This window comes from Globicephala melas, chromosome 8 (assembly GCF_963455315.2).
Source record: "Globicephala melas chromosome 8, mGloMel1.2, whole genome shotgun sequence".
Taxonomy (NCBI): Eukaryota; Metazoa; Chordata; class Mammalia; order Artiodactyla; family Delphinidae; genus Globicephala; species Globicephala melas.
In genome coordinates, this window is record NC_083321.1 from 50,446,502 (window position 1) to 50,462,518 (window position 16,017).

A 16,017-nucleotide genomic window follows, 5' to 3' on the forward strand; every position below is an offset into this window, starting at 1 on the left:
AATATTTACTCGGCAATGTCACAACCTCTCCCCCAAAATTATCTGTAATCAAACATGAGCACAAAACCATCATGTTCAGGAAGATGTCATCTCCTTCCACTAAAGATAGATAATAGGTTTGATTTTCTCTATAATCAGTCATCATAAATGGGATAGATGATACCCTTTCAATTACATTAGTCTTTACTGGCAGTCCCTACATTTGGGGGGTTCTCTTAAATAAAAATCGGCTACTATTTGTTCTCAATGATCTATTTAAAGCTATTAATAAACAAGAATGGATATCTAATCATTCTGATTCTCTAGACATAACTCTAAGTCTCCTGAACCTCCCATGATAAATTTTTGGTACCTACTGGTTTTAGCTATTCAATGATCCCAAAGGAACAGAATGATATAATAGAATGAAATAAATTGGTTCTATACTCTGGCCCCTGGCTGAAAATAAGAAATTCAAACAAATACTAAATTATACAGAACTCAGAACTTTTGGAAAAGGTTGGTACATTTAAGAGACCATCATTTTTTATTTGTCTAGATTATAAAAAAGTTAATTGTGAGTTACACAAGAAAATCTATAAACACCAACGGAAACTGACCTCTGTAAGTACATACAGAAACAGTGAGAGAGGAAAGAAAACACAGGCTTTTGGTCAGACACCAACATTCAGACTGCGTGAGGGGTGCCCTTTCTGAGCCTCGGTGTCTTTATTTTAAAAGTAGGTGTAATAGCCAGTATCTTACAGTGTTTATTATAAGAATTTAAATAAAATAATTATGTCTAACATATACTTAGTACTCCAAAAACTATGGTTATCATAACTTAAGAGGGAGAAGATCCTCTTTTCAATCATATTTATACATGTAGCTACATGAAGAAGCTCAAATTAATATTTGAATAGGAAAATTATAGTTGGTTACTGTATCCTTTTCCCAGGGCTGCTGTACCAAAGTACCACAAACTAGGTGGTTTAAAACAAGAGAAACGTATTCTTCCACAGTTCTGGTGACTAGAAGTCTGAAATAAAAGTGTCAGCAGGCTTGGTTCCTTTTTGGAGGCTCTGAAGGAGGATCCATTCCATGTCTCTCTACTAGCTTTAAATCAGAGCTTCCCAAATAATGTACTGCACCCCCACAGCTATACCAGGAATGAGAATCCCTCAGCCTTTCAATGAGCTAAGAGGGGCATGAGGCACTGAGCCACCAGGACTGCCAATTCTGCATTCTTTAAAAGTTTTGCAACATTTTTTTCTAATGTCATAAAACCAGTCAGGCTTATGCCATAGCAACTTGGCATTAAGACCTGAGGTTATTACTGCATAAAGGGCTCTAAAAATCAGGCATTACGTAGTATACTACATATACCAATATTCAGTTTAAAATGGACAATCTCAGATGTAACATCTCAATGTAACACTGGTATAACTGGATGTCATCACAATCTGCCCATCAATCACCTAAAAATCAAACTGACTAGATTCTTGACTTTAAGACTACTAGTACAAAACATGATAAAAGGTTATATACACAACTTACAATACATGAGGTGCCCACTCTTGCCATTTCTATTCAACATAGTGCCGAAAGTACTAGCAAGAGCAATCAGACAAGAATAAATAAAAGGCATCCTAATCAGAAAGGAAAAAGTAAAATTATCTCTGTTTACAAACACATAATTTCAAATGCAGAAAACCCTAAAGACTCTATTTAAAAAAAAACATCAGAATAAATGAATTTAGTAAAGTCGCAGAATATAAAAATCAACATAAAAAAACTGTTGTGCTTCTTTATAACAACACTCTATACAAAGAGGAAATCAAGAAAACAGTCTCATTTATGATAGCATCAAAAAATATTCCTGGGACTTCCCTGGTGGCACAGTGGTTGGGAATCTGCCTGCCAATGCAGGGGGCACGGGTTCAAGCCCTGGTCTGGGAAGATCCCATATGCCACGGAGCAACTAAGCCCATGCGCCACAACTACTGAGCCTGAGATCTAGAGCCCATGAGCCACAACTACTGAGCCCAGGTGCCTAGAGCCCTGCTCCACAACAAGAGAAGCTACTGAAATGAGAAGCCCGCACACCACAACGAAGAGCAGCCCCCACTGGCCACAACTAGAGAAAGCCCACATGCAGCAACGAAGACCCAATGAAGCCGAAAATAAATAAATAAAACGCAGCAACAAAGACCCAACACAGCCAAAAAGAAAGAAAGAAAAAAAGCTTAAAAAGTACTCCTATTTTAACAAGCAAAGCAAATTGTATATTGTCCTGGTATACCCACTATCCTTACTAAAAGTTTTTTTAAAAAACTAGGTGGAATACACCCTGATCAAATATGATATAACACCACTCAAAGCCTAGCTCTAACCTCTGTGTCTGTATTACTGAAAAAGGAGTTAATAATTTTTGATAAATTCATTAAATGAATGCAAATGTAATCACTAGTTAAAGTTAAACTTCAAGGAAAATAACACATGTACAAGGGAGACTTTTAACCAAAAATCTAATTATACCAAATCTAGCGGTTCAGGAAGTTGAGGCACTATTCATGTCTTAATTTGTGCACATTTCTTACTATTCTCTGTCACTAGTAAATTCAAACATAAAATCCCAAGAATTCATGATTTATTCTGAGACATCCTGATCTTTCTAATACCAAGGGTGTGGAAAAATACCCAGGACAGCACTGTTTTGTTTTTCCTGTGCTCCTACTCAAAGGCAATGAGGGAATACATTCCAGTCAGAAAGTTTTCCAGGAGAAATGGGCAACAATATACCATACAATGCCAGAGCCAAAGGGAGCCATAAATACTATCTAAGAAAGACTTTAGGGCTTCCCTGGTGTCCCAGTGGTTAAGAATCCGCCTGCCAATGCAAGGGACACGAGTTCAAGCCCTGGTCAGGGAAGATTCCACATGCCACGGAGCAACTAAGTTTGTGCGCCACGACTACTGAGCCTGTGCTCTAGAGCCCACGAGCCACAACTACTGAGCCCATGTGCCACAACTACTGAAGCCCACGTGCCTAGAGCCCATGCTAGCACCACAGCAAGAGAAGTAACCGCAATGAGAAGCCCGCACACTGCAATGAAGAGTAGCCCCCGCTCTCCGCAACTAGGAAAGCCCACGCCCAGCAACGAAGACCCAATGCAGCCAAATAAATAAAATAAATTTATTTTTTAAAAAAGAAAGACTTTAAGTGAAGATCATACAATAAATTCATGCTCTGATGCAATGTTTGCCCACCCCACTCAAAATATACATAAATGAGAAATTAAAAAATTAAAGGAGAAAACCAATAAGACAAAGATGGGCATCAAAATGAGGTAATCATCTCCCTGGACCAGAAAGCGAAGCAAAACTTGTGGTTACCAAAGGGAAGAGGAAAGGAAGGAGGAACAAATTAGGGGTATGAAATTAACAGATACAAACTACATAAAACAGAGAAGCAACAATGATTTACTGTACAGCACAGGGAATTATACCTAATATCTTGTAATAACCTATAATGGAATATAATGTGCAAAACACTGAATCACTATGTTGTATGTATACCTGAAACTAATACAATATTGTAAATCAACTGTACTTCAACAACAACAAAAAAAATTTTTTAAAAGTATATTTTGCATATTAATTCCTCAATTATATATGGGAGCAGAGCCAAATAACAAGCAAGATAATAAAACTAAATATAACAAAGTTTCAAAAAAGAAGACATAACTAGCAAATCTACATGCCCAAGAATACTAACATTTACTCAAATCCACCAGTGCTTCTTTCAACAGTTTTTAAAACTTTAAAAATCAAACTATGTATATCAAGTATTTTGAGGAAAAAAATCAGACTGCTTTTCTCCCAAAATTTATTTCTAACCATTGTTGCAAGCTAAAGAGCTCAAAAATAAAATAATTTAAAAACGTAAGTATCAACATGAACACAGAAAACAACCCTCAACTTTCTCTCAAGATAGTTATCCTTATAGTTTTACAGGGCAAGACTGGCAAAATAGAAAACTCCAAGTATACAGTCCACCATTTCAAATAATTTTACCAATGCTTCTTTAATAGCAATGTCCAGAAAGCTAGGTGTACACAGCTAAAATAAGTTACATTTTAAACTTTTATGCTGATGAAATTTACCAAAAAAGAACCCTGCCACATATACACAACACTAACTTCTTGGGTAGTACTCCCAACTCTTCATAAATTTATTTCTTAAAAGAATAAAAATAGCAAAAAGTTGCACTTGAGGTGGGACTGTGGTGATAACCACAGGCTTTTTGACAGGGTGCCTGTGTTTGCTCTGTGTTTGTCCTCAGACAAGGAGCCACCCTTAAAGTCCACAATCTTTTCCTGCTCTTTCTCTCCAGCCACAGTAACCTTTTGTATCCTTCCTTCACTAGCAGCATTCTGCCAAACACTACAGTAAGTATATTAATACACAGAACTTGCCTTTAGCAATTTCAGTTTGAGTACTGCAAATGATTTTACCAATACCTCAGTGGTTAGCTAACTACAGTCAAAAGCCAGACTAAATTTTACACCAATACATAATGTTGTTTAGTGACTCATATGGCTTCTGTGTTTTCAGAGATTCATTTGCTCTGTTTGTATAAATAGATATGCAATACATCTATTATTTTTGAATAATACATCTATTATCTATTATTTTTGGAATTTCATAAACCATTAATAAACATTAATACATAAAACATTAATACTCTTGTAGGAAACTGAAAGTACCAAGAAACTTGAAAAAGTTCAGGGCTCAAATCCCTTCAAGTGTAAATAGGTATACATAGTATTATTTTCTTTCTTTCTTCTAACATCTCCCTAAAAATGTATTACAAGTTTAGTGTGCATGTACTTGAGGTACTATTTTTCAAGTTGCTGTCATCTGATCAATGCCACTTAAATTCTTTTCCTTTATGATATTTTTTTATTGGGATAGCTCATCTGTATGATCTCTAAATCTCACAAATAATACTCAACCTTTTTGGCCCATCAATTCTTTGTGTAGAGGATGACAACATATACCACAAGTAATAATTCTATAAAGGTCATTCTTTTCAGTTGACTATAATGCCACATCAGTGGCTTTGAATAGAAAGAATTTTTAACTTCTTTTTAAATTTTTTTTATTCTTTAATTTTATTATTATGTTTTTGGCTGTGCTGTGCGTCTTATGGGATTTTAGTTCCCCAACCAGGAATCGAACCCAGGCACTCGGCAGTGAAAGTGCAGAGTCCTAACCACTGAACCACCAGGGAATTCCCTGACAAGAAAGAATTTAATATATTTAATTGGAAGACAATATACAACCATAGAATACAAGTCCTGTAAGTGCTAGAACTTTTTTTTCTTCTTTTTTGGACAGTGCTATATCCACAGTACCTAGAAGAGTGCTCAAAATATTTTCTCAACACATGAAATGTGGTATATCTTAAAATAAACTAATTTTAAAATAATACTTTTATAAAAAAATTAAGTGGAGTAAGTCCTGCTAGAGTATAGATTCCATTCATCTTATGGTCTAACTAAGGAAACATCAATATTCACACGATTAAGCTCCTGACAGAGTCGAACCAAAATACTAAAATACTTAAAAGAATATTAAATATTAATATTAGATACCAAAAAGAAACCAAAACACAACTACTATATTTTTAAAGACTTTTAAAACTGGTAAAATTGATAGAGGAAATTAAAAATTCAAAGCAGCTGTTCACATAAATTGTGATTCCATTTCTTTTAAAGCTATTTAAATAGTTTTGACTATTTAGATGATGTACCAACAACAAATAATAGCCAAAACTATGGAACGTCCCAAAAAGGAAGCTTATACTAGTGTCATTATCAAACATTATCTATTAGACAGTTGGTAACATAAATGTTTCACATACTTTCAATTTAACAACTAGCAGACTCTCTGAAGGAAATTCCCACAATAATGACAAATGTTCTGATTTTCAGTTGATTTTTAAATGTGTATAAATGTAAGTTAAGAATATACAGGCTTTGACATTTTAAAAACTTTAATAACTTAAACTAAAACATGTAAGTTAAAATTAAACCAAAAAAAAATTAAACCAAATTCTCAAATGTTTAATTTTTCTTTAATTATGCCTCGCCAAATACTTTTAATGTAACAAATCTTCATTTTTTTTAGAGTACCAGCAAAATGTGATATAGCAAAAAACCAATAAAACAGAAATGGCTCGAGATAATTTTGAAAACTGATAAATGATAAAAATCTACTATCACTGTTAAAGATTCAATCAGGCTTGAAAACGGCAATATCGGTGATATGTCCTAATCTATCAGACTCGCCAAAACAAACCATAAAATCTTATTAGGTCCAACATCACCTATGTAGTATTTTTGCTAAAAATTTAACCTAGATCTAATCATGAAGAAAAAACCTAGACAATTCGAAAAAACTTCCTACAAGACAAATGACCAGATGAGTAAAATAGGTGAGAGAAATTAAATGGTACAAACGTCCAGTTACAAAATAAATGAGTCATGGGCATGAAATGTACAGTTGGGGAATACAGTCAATAATAATGTCATTTTTTTAAAAAAGAAAAATGACCAGATTTTTCAAAAAGTCAATGTCATGAAAAACAAAAAAGGTGAAAGAAATATTCTAAATAAAATCAAGAGACACCAAATGCAATGTGTAAACCTTAACTGGATCTTGGAAAAACAGCTATAAAAGACATTTTGGGAATAAATGAGGAAATGTGAATACAAACTACATATTAAATGACATTATAGAATTATTATTCATTATCTTGGATATGATAATGACATTAGTTATTTTGGAAAATGATCTTGTTCTCAGAAGATGCAAAGTAAAGTAAGTGGATGAAAAGTCTCATGATAGCTGTAACTTACTTTCAAACTGTCCAGCTTAGAAAAAAAGTGTAGCTACATAATGTAAATGGGGCAAAATGTTAATAATTGGTTAATATAGAGGAAATTGACTATTCTTCAGTATATTATTCTGTCAACTTTTCCACAGATTTGAAGTTTTTTTCAAATAAAAAGTTAGAGGAAATGTCATTAGGTCAAAATTTCTCTTCATATTTCAATTCAATTCAGTAAAAATTACAAAATCTAAAGCTGGCTAACATATGGAAATTTCACTTTGTAAACCTCTATGGCTTAAGATAATAACTGTTATTGATTCTTATTATAGATACATTCTAGATAACTTGGGTTATAAAGAAAATTTCCATGAAGTTGATCCTATTGCATGAATTTCTAGTACAAAATCTGAGCTGTGGTTGTAAGCTTTTACAAAGACTTTTAAAGACAGCTTGGGCTTCCCTGGTGGCGCAGTGGTTAAAAATCTGCCTGCCAATGCAGGGGACATGGGTTCGAGCCCTGATGTGGGAAGATCCCACATGTCACAGAGCAACTAAGCCCATGCGCCACAACTACTAAGCCTGAGCTCTAGAGCTCGCAAGCCACAACTACTGAGCCCGTGTGCCGCAGCTACTGAAGCCCACTCGTCTAGAGCCTGTGCTCCGCAACAAGAGAAGCCACCGCAGTGAGAAGACCGTGCACCACAATGAAGAGTATCCCCCGCTCACCACAACTAGAGAAAGCCTGCGCACAGCAGTGAAGACCCAACGCAGCCAAAAACAAAAAAACAAAGACAGCTAAAAAAAAAAACCTGGCATAATAAAAAGGTTAAGTAGTTACCCTAATGAAACAGTAAACGTTCTCGTATTGGCAGAGTTTTTACAGTGCTTTTCCAAAGGGAAGAAGATCCTCCAACTACCTTACCTTATACCCTTTCCCAGAAAAATGGGACTTGGATTATCTAATATTATATGCAAAGGTCCCCATAATTAATTCATCATTCCCTTTCTAATATGGAAATCTATTATCTAGCAAAGCTAGGTTACAACAATTTGCAAAAAAAAAGGAAAACTATCACAATAAGAACACAAAGGACCATCTTATATGTGTAAACATAGATTGGGAACTATTTTCATATTTCTTATACGTGTAAACATAGACTGCGAAGTCTTCATTTCTGGAGACCAGTGCATCTGGTCTCCAGAACTAGCTGAGAAGAAGGGAAGAAAGAATGGTTATCATTCTCTGTTCAAAAATGAAGGGAAAAAAAGGTCAGAGAAGTCAAGTAATCTTCCCATCATCATTAATTTGTTGTATTTCAGACTGAAAACGCCTTTCCTTGAATTAGTATCCCACTTCTTGTCCATAAATTGAAAAATATGTAGTTAGTGGCTATGGCAATAAATAAAAAAACGGCAATTAGATATCTTTTCCCATACCAAAAAAAAAGCTCAATATGGATATATTACATTATATTTATATCTATATCTATATATAATATTATGAATATTTTACTTTGCAACACATTCCTCAGTCTACGAAAGAAAGAGGCCATTAGGAGTATCCTTTCTTTAATGCCCCCCTGCAAGTTTCAACTTTTTTTCAAACAATGAAATCTCTACACAGCCTGGGGGGAAAAAAGAACATATCTCATCAATTCTATTAACAAAATACATTTTTTTAAACATTTTAAGATCTCTGAAATCAGGATGCATCTAACCATTGAGAACATCCCTTAACTGCTGTCAGGATACAACAGAATTTGGTGGCTTGAGGAAACAATGAACCCTTCCACATTTCCAACAACAAACATTTAAGTACTATCTTATCATTGTCAGAAAACCTTCCATTGACACCATCTAAGATCAAGAAACTTTTCTGCATGAAAACTTAGAGAGTGGTATCAGCAAAGAGGAAAAATTCCTGGAGGAAATACTGGGAGACTCTGTCAAGAAATGCTGCTTTCTAATGCATTAAGTGGTAGAGAGGTAATACAGTGTGGAAAAACAAGGAAATTAATGGCTCTGAATCTAAAAGTTATTCAGGGGCTTCCCTGGTGGCGCAGTGGTTAAGAATCCGCCTGCCAATGCAGGGAACACGGGTTTGATCCCTGGTCCGGGAAGATCCCACATGCCACAGAGCAACTAAGCCCATGCACCACAACTAAGCCCATGTGCCACAACTACGAAGCTTGCGCTCTAGAGTCCATGAGCCACAACTACTGAAGCCCACAAGCCACAACTACTGAAGCCCGCGTGCCTAGAGCTCATGCTCTGCAACAAGAGAAGCCACTGCAATGAGAAGCCCACGTACTGCAACGAAGAGCAGCCCCCGCTCGCCGCAACTAGAGAAAGCCCGCGCGCAGCAACAAAGACCCAACGCAGCCAAAAATAATAAATAAATAAAATAAATTAATTAAAAAGAAAAGAAATAAATTGAAAAATTAACTGGGAAAACACTGAAAAATATCATCTAAAAGGCAAATATGACAAATAACAAGAAGAGTCAGCAAACTGGTTCTCCATAAATGTACTCAACTGTCCAAAGCAGAGAGACAAAGAAATATTCTACTTTATGAATATGAAATTTTGAAATATCTAATTAGCTACCTTATACAGTTTGCATACATTATTATATAGAATTATATAAACACAACCAGATATAATTTACCTGACAGACATTTAAAGAAATTTTTCAAGAGTAAATCTGACTGCTTTGTAAAATATAATTCAACTGCATCATGTGTATATGTATATACACATAAATACATATATCTATACATGTAACATATGTGTGTGTGTGTTTAACAGAAGAGATAGAAGGCTAAGTAGATCATTTAGAATTAGAAAAGTAGCTGGGCTTCCCTGGTAGCACAGTGGTTAAGAATCCGTCTGCCAATGCAGCGGACACGGGTTCAAGCCCTGATCCGGGAAGATCCCACCTGCCACGGAGCAACTAAGCCTCTGTGCCACAACTACTGAACCTGCGCTCTACAGCCCGCAAGCCACAACTACCGAAGCCCTCATGCCACAACTACTGAAGCCCGTGCGCCTAGAGCCCATGCTCTGCAACAAGAGAAGCCACCACAATGAGAAGCCCGCACACTGCAAGGAAGAGTAGCCCCCACTCACCGCAACTAATGAAGGCCCACGCAGCAAGGAAGACCCCACGCAGCCAAGGAAGGAAGGAAGGAAGGAAGAAATAAAGAAGAAAAATAAAGTTCCCTTTAAAAAAAAAAAGAAAAGTAGCAAAGGCACTAAAATAGTGACAAATTATATTGGAAAGAGTAGGCTGGAAAGGAATGGCTAAAGAAGCTAATTTCTCATTTAATTAAGTAGTAATCAAGCAATAATGTCTAGAGTTGATAAATCAAGAATCAATTATGCATATTATTTAAAGATATGGAAAAGATCACCAAAAGAACCAAAACAGGATCCATTTTTAATCTTTTCTCTGAGGAAAAAGACTGGCATTACATCAGAGGACTGCTACTTTTCATACAATTTAATGTACTATTTTATATTTTTAATTATGAACCAGTCCTATTTATTTGATTATTAAAACTTTACAATATGTTACAGAAGAATATATCATGAAAAAATTTTCACTTTGTATTAAAAAAAAATTTTTTTTTTTTTTTTTGGCCATGCAGCTTTTGGGATCTTAGCTCCCTGACCAGGGATCGAACCCGGGCCCTCGGCAGCGAAAGCACAGAGTCCTAACCACTGGACCACCAGGGAATTCCCTGTATTAAATTTTTTTTTTTTTCCGGTACGCGGGCCTCTTACTTTTGTGGCCTCTCCCATTGCGGAGCACAGGCTCTGGACGCGCAGGCTCAGCGGCCATGGCTCACGGGTCCAGCCGCTCCGCGGCACGTGGGATCTTCCTGGACTGGGGCACGAACCCGTGTCCCCTGCATCAGCAGGCGGACTCTCAACCACTGCGCCACCAGGGAAGCCCCCCTGTATTAAATTTTAAAAGCAGATCATATACTCTGATCCCAATGGAAGCATATCTATAAAGGGACTATATGAAAACATACCTGTGAAGAGCATAGTAACTCCCTATTTTAAAGGTTTATTGAGAGAATTAAACCAGATAATATATGTAGAATTATCAGCAAAGTGCCTAGTACAATGTAGGGATTACATCAATATTAGCTATCAATACTAGTGTCTATTATATATGCAAAGAATAAAGGTCCAGCACTAAAGTTAGAACTAATGGTATTCATTATGTAAAGCACCTGATATATAATAAGTACTCAATAACTAACAGCTGAATTAATGAATTACTGAGTCTATCTAAGTTTTCAAAAATAGATAATTCCTTTTCTAAGACTATAAAATAAAATAAAGGCAGACAGCTACCTGGTAAACTACAAAGAAACCAGAATAAAACTAAAATCAAAACCTAACAAAGTACAAATAAAATCATTCCCCAATTTTATTATTTATATTGATAATAACAATAGCAGCAGCAACAACACAAATTACGCTGATAACGGGTTATCATGTACAGCATTTCCTGGGTGTTAATTTTTCCTTCTAGTGCTCTCCTGTATTTTTAAATTTTGTAACAAATACTACTTTTATGATTTTTTTTGGGGGGGGATCAATTTTATAATTCTACTCCACATGGAAAGTAATTGCTTACAAGGGCCAAAATTTCCAAATTATGTTGAACTGTTTTTGTATAAGGATGGGTAGTTATTAATTCTTACATACTCACAAAATGATATATCAACATAATTTTTCCTTGGCACATTTAGCTATCTGAGAGCAAATAAGATTCTAAATAAAATAAGTGCTTATGGGACTTCCCCGGTGGTCCAGTGGATAAGACTCCACGGTCCCAATGCAGGAGGCCCAGGTTCGATCCCTGGTCGGAGAACTAGATCCCTCATGCCTGCCACAACAGAGAGGTCACATGCCATAACTAAGAAGTCTGCATGCTGCAACCAAGAAGTCCGCATGCCACAACCAAGAAGCCTGCATGCCACAACTAAGAGTCCACATGCTGCAACTAAGAAGTCCGCATGCTGCAACTAAGAGCCCACATGCCGCAACAAAGATCCCACATGCCGTAACTAAGACCCGGTGCAGAATGAATGAATGAATGAATAAATAAATAAATAAATATTTTTAAAAAATAAAATAAATGCTTAAATTTCCCTATAAATAGCACCGTATCATCCACTGAAAGCACGCCATTCTCTATCAACAGGGACCTAATGAGAAATAAATACCTGATTGAACAAAAATAGTTAACCTTTCATAAAACTGCAGAGTATGGGATATATAAGGGAGAATGAATATATATACTTGTAAAATGTATTCACTATTAGTTATACTTGTAAATACTTTACAAATATTGTGACTATTATCTTCTCCCAGAATGTTCACAACATTCTTTGTAGTAAGAAGCAAATTAGCTCTTCATTTGAGGATTCAAATGGAGTAAAAGGAGGATCAAAGTGAGAGAACCAAAAATAAGAAAAGGAGGATACTGGGATGCCAACACTTCTCTCCAACAACCATATCTGCCCTTAAGCCAAAGAAGAGGTATTCTAGGATGGGGACCTCCACTTCCAAGCTTACCTGTGCATATTCTCTTTCAATAGCAGCCTTCTTCTGACTGAATGTCCTAAAAACACAAATAAAAATTCGTTACCAAACATATAACAATAATTTTATGTAAAGTTATCAATACACCCTCACATACTGCTTGGTAAGCTGTGTTGAGGGAAGGCACAATATGTCATTCACCTTATGTACCTAAGAATACTGCTGACACCACAGACCCTGGAGTTAAGACAATCCACATTCAAATCCTAGCTCCACCACTTACTAGCTGTATGACCTTGGTCAAGTCACTTGACTTCTCTGTGCCTCAGTTTCCTTCTTGGTAAAATGGATATAGAAATAGTATCTACCTCATAGGGATAGTGTAAAATTTAGTTAATGACAATATATAAAGTGCTCAAAATAGTGACCAGCACAGAGTAAAAGACAGATGTGTGTGTGTGTGTGTGTGTGCGTGCATGTGTGTGTTAGCTACTGTTATCACAATGGCTAGTGCATAGTAGGTAGTAAAAATGTTTCCTGAATATAAATAATAAACATAGAGGGACTATAGAAAACAAGGTGAAAATCAAAATTTGATCAGCTTCTCAACATGAAATAGTCAAATCATTTCCTTCATTCCATTCTTTTACAGGAGTCACAGAACAAAGTACAAGGCCACCACATGTTATGGCATAGTAAGAGCACCCTTCCACACATGTTATTATATTTCACAGATTCTACAGTAAATACTTTTCACATTTTAACATTTATGATATTGGTATTCATCTTTTAAATGACTGGCAGACAACTACTGAGCACACGTGCCACAACTACTGAAGCCCACGCACTTAGAGCCCGTGCTCCGCCACAAGAGAAGCCACCGCAATGAGAAGCCCACGCACCGCAACGAAGAGTAGCCCCCAATCGCCACAACTAGGGAAAGCCCACACACAGCAACAGAGACCCAATGCAGCCAAAAAATAAATAAATAAATGTTCCTTTAAAAATAAATAAATAAACAAATAAATAATGATTGGCAGTATTTTCTTCTATCTTAACAGTACATGAAATAACAGTGTACCTTACAAACCACAGACAAGGTAGAGTCAATGAAATATGATAACATTAACAATTTACTTTGAGTAGTCTGAGTTTAAAGACTTTTCTGTGAGGTGTCAGGTATCTGTGCTCTTAAAAGCACTTCATTAAGGCAGAGATATCACAGTAAAAAGTGAAAAATATAAAGAAAGAGCTGGAATAGAAAAAAAGGCAATAAACCAAAACTCCCCATTTTAATAATTATTTAAATTTACCAACATGACTATTCACTTCTTCTGTAAGAAATTAAAGTATTTAAAATTTCACTACATTTGTTTGGGATGGATAACTATTATTTAGCTTTAAAAAGGAAGGAATTTCTGACATATGCTACAACATGAATAAACTTTGAGGACATTACGCTGAGTGAAGTAAGTCGGCCACAAGAGGACAAATACTGTATGATTCCATTTATATAAGGTACTTGGAGCAGTCAAAATCATATAGACACAAAGGAGAATGGTGATTGCCAGGGAGTGGGAGGAGGGGATCAGAAGAGTTATTATTTAATAGGTAGAGAGTTTCAGTTTTGCAAGATGCAAAGAGTTCTGAAGATGGATGGTGGTGGCAGCAAAACAAAATGAATGTACTTAATAGCACTAAATTGTACACTTAAAGATGATTAAGATAGTAAATCTTGTATGCATTTTACCACAATTTAAAAAAAAAAAAAAAAGAGTTGAGCAAGACCCTTTTCCTTATGGGGTTTGGTGCATTATAAAGTGTTTAACACAGTCCTTTAAAATACAATTCATCTACTCTCCTTAAGAGAAAACATATAAACTATATATTATATATGCATATATGTAAAGCACACTGTATACATGCATTTGTATACTGTATTATATATATATTTGGTGTATGTGTATATATATGTAAATTATGTGTGTCTGCATATACATATATAAAATAGTAATGTAAGTTTTCTCTGGACAGTGGGATTACTGGCTTTCACTTTCTTCTTTTGATTTTGCTTTCTATATTTTCTGATGTTTTAGTAAGAATATACATTATGTTTGAAAAAATAAAGTCCTTATTTTAAGTAAATAAATGCACTTATAAACATATGCACAAACCTTTTTTACACCCATGTTGTTTTACTAAAATTGTACTGAGAAATTATTATGACTTGTGTTACTAAATATATCTCCCCAGGCAAACAAGACTAATTAAAATGAACTCGCTTAAACTTTAATCATTAAAAATCTGAAAACTTACCTTCATTTTGAAGGAGGTAATATTTTTAATATTTTACAAAAGATGAAAGGAAATATTTCAGCTATTTATTTAGAACCCTTTTAACCTTAGATGTATCTCATCTTGAAATAAGAATGTTCAAGTGAAGTCTGCAAGAAAAGGGGAACTAAACTCTTTTACTCTGAACATGCACATCAACTAATTTCAAAATTGTCAGTGCAATTTTTAGTTGTTGTTAAACAATTACATGTCTACTAAGTAATTTCTTCTTCTAAATAAAACAAATACAAGATCACAACTGCTCAAAATTTACATCATCAATATTAGGAAATCTATTTATTATAAACCACAGCAAGAGAACAGAGCAAAAAAATAACCTTCATATAAGATATAAAGGCATTTGTTAAAATTCAACATCAGTTTCTCTTTTAAAATATTAATGGGTGCTATAATTAAACAGATGGACAAAAACAAGTGCTGGCAAGGATGTAGAGAAATGAGAACTCTCGTAGAGTGCTTTTGGGAATGTAACACAGTACAGCTGCTTCAGAAAATAGTCTGAGAGTTCCTCAAAAGGTTTAACATAGAGTTACCATAAGACCCAGCAATTATATTCCTGGGTATATACCCATGAAAACTTAAAACATATGTCTACACAAAAACCTATAAATGAATATTCATAGCAGCATTATTCATCATAGCCAAAAAGTGACAACAACCCAAATGTCCATCAACTGATGAAAGGATAAGCAAGATGTTGCTACATTCATATGATGGTATATCACTCAACCATAAAAAGGAACAAAGTACTGATATACGCTACAATATGGATGAAACTTGAAAACATCAGGCTAAGTGAAAGAAGCCAGACATAAAATCCCACATATTATGATTCCATTTATAAAAGATGTTCAGAATAGGCAAGTCCATAAAGACAGAAAGTAGATTATCAGTTGCCAAGGTTTGAGGAGCTGAGAGATAAGTTTGCCATTATTCCAGGAGAATTTTTCTTTTATGTAGGTAAGTTGATTATAAAGTTCAAATGGAAAAATGAACACTTAAGAATTGTTATAGGGGCTTCTCTGGTGGCACAGTCGTTAAGGATCTGCCTGCCAATGCAGGGAACACAGGTTCGAGCCTGGTCCGGGAAGATCCCACATGCCACGGAGCAACTGAGCCCGTGCGCCACAACTGCTGAGCCTGCACTCTAGAGCCCGCGAGCCACAACTACTGTGCTCGCGTGCCACAACTACTAAAGCCCGCGCGCCTAGAGCCCA

General features: G+C 35.5%; 1 protein-coding gene across 5 annotated transcripts in view; it reads right to left on the reverse strand.

Moving 5' to 3' along the window:
* The window catches only part of FCHSD2 (FCH and double SH3 domains 2), a 300,576-nt gene that overhangs the window by 231,532 nt on the left and 53,027 nt on the right, over positions 1-16,017 (reverse strand). For all 5 annotated transcript variants that reach the window (XR_009564908.2, XM_030836180.3, XM_030836179.3 and 2 more), the window contains exon 3: positions 12,479-12,524. Coding sequence is in view for 4 of the 5 variants with exons in the window: in XM_030836180.3 (XP_030692040.2) it covers positions 12,479-12,524 (46 nt within the window). In the remaining variant the exon portion in view is untranslated. The remainder of the gene's footprint in view (positions 1-12,478; positions 12,525-16,017) is intronic.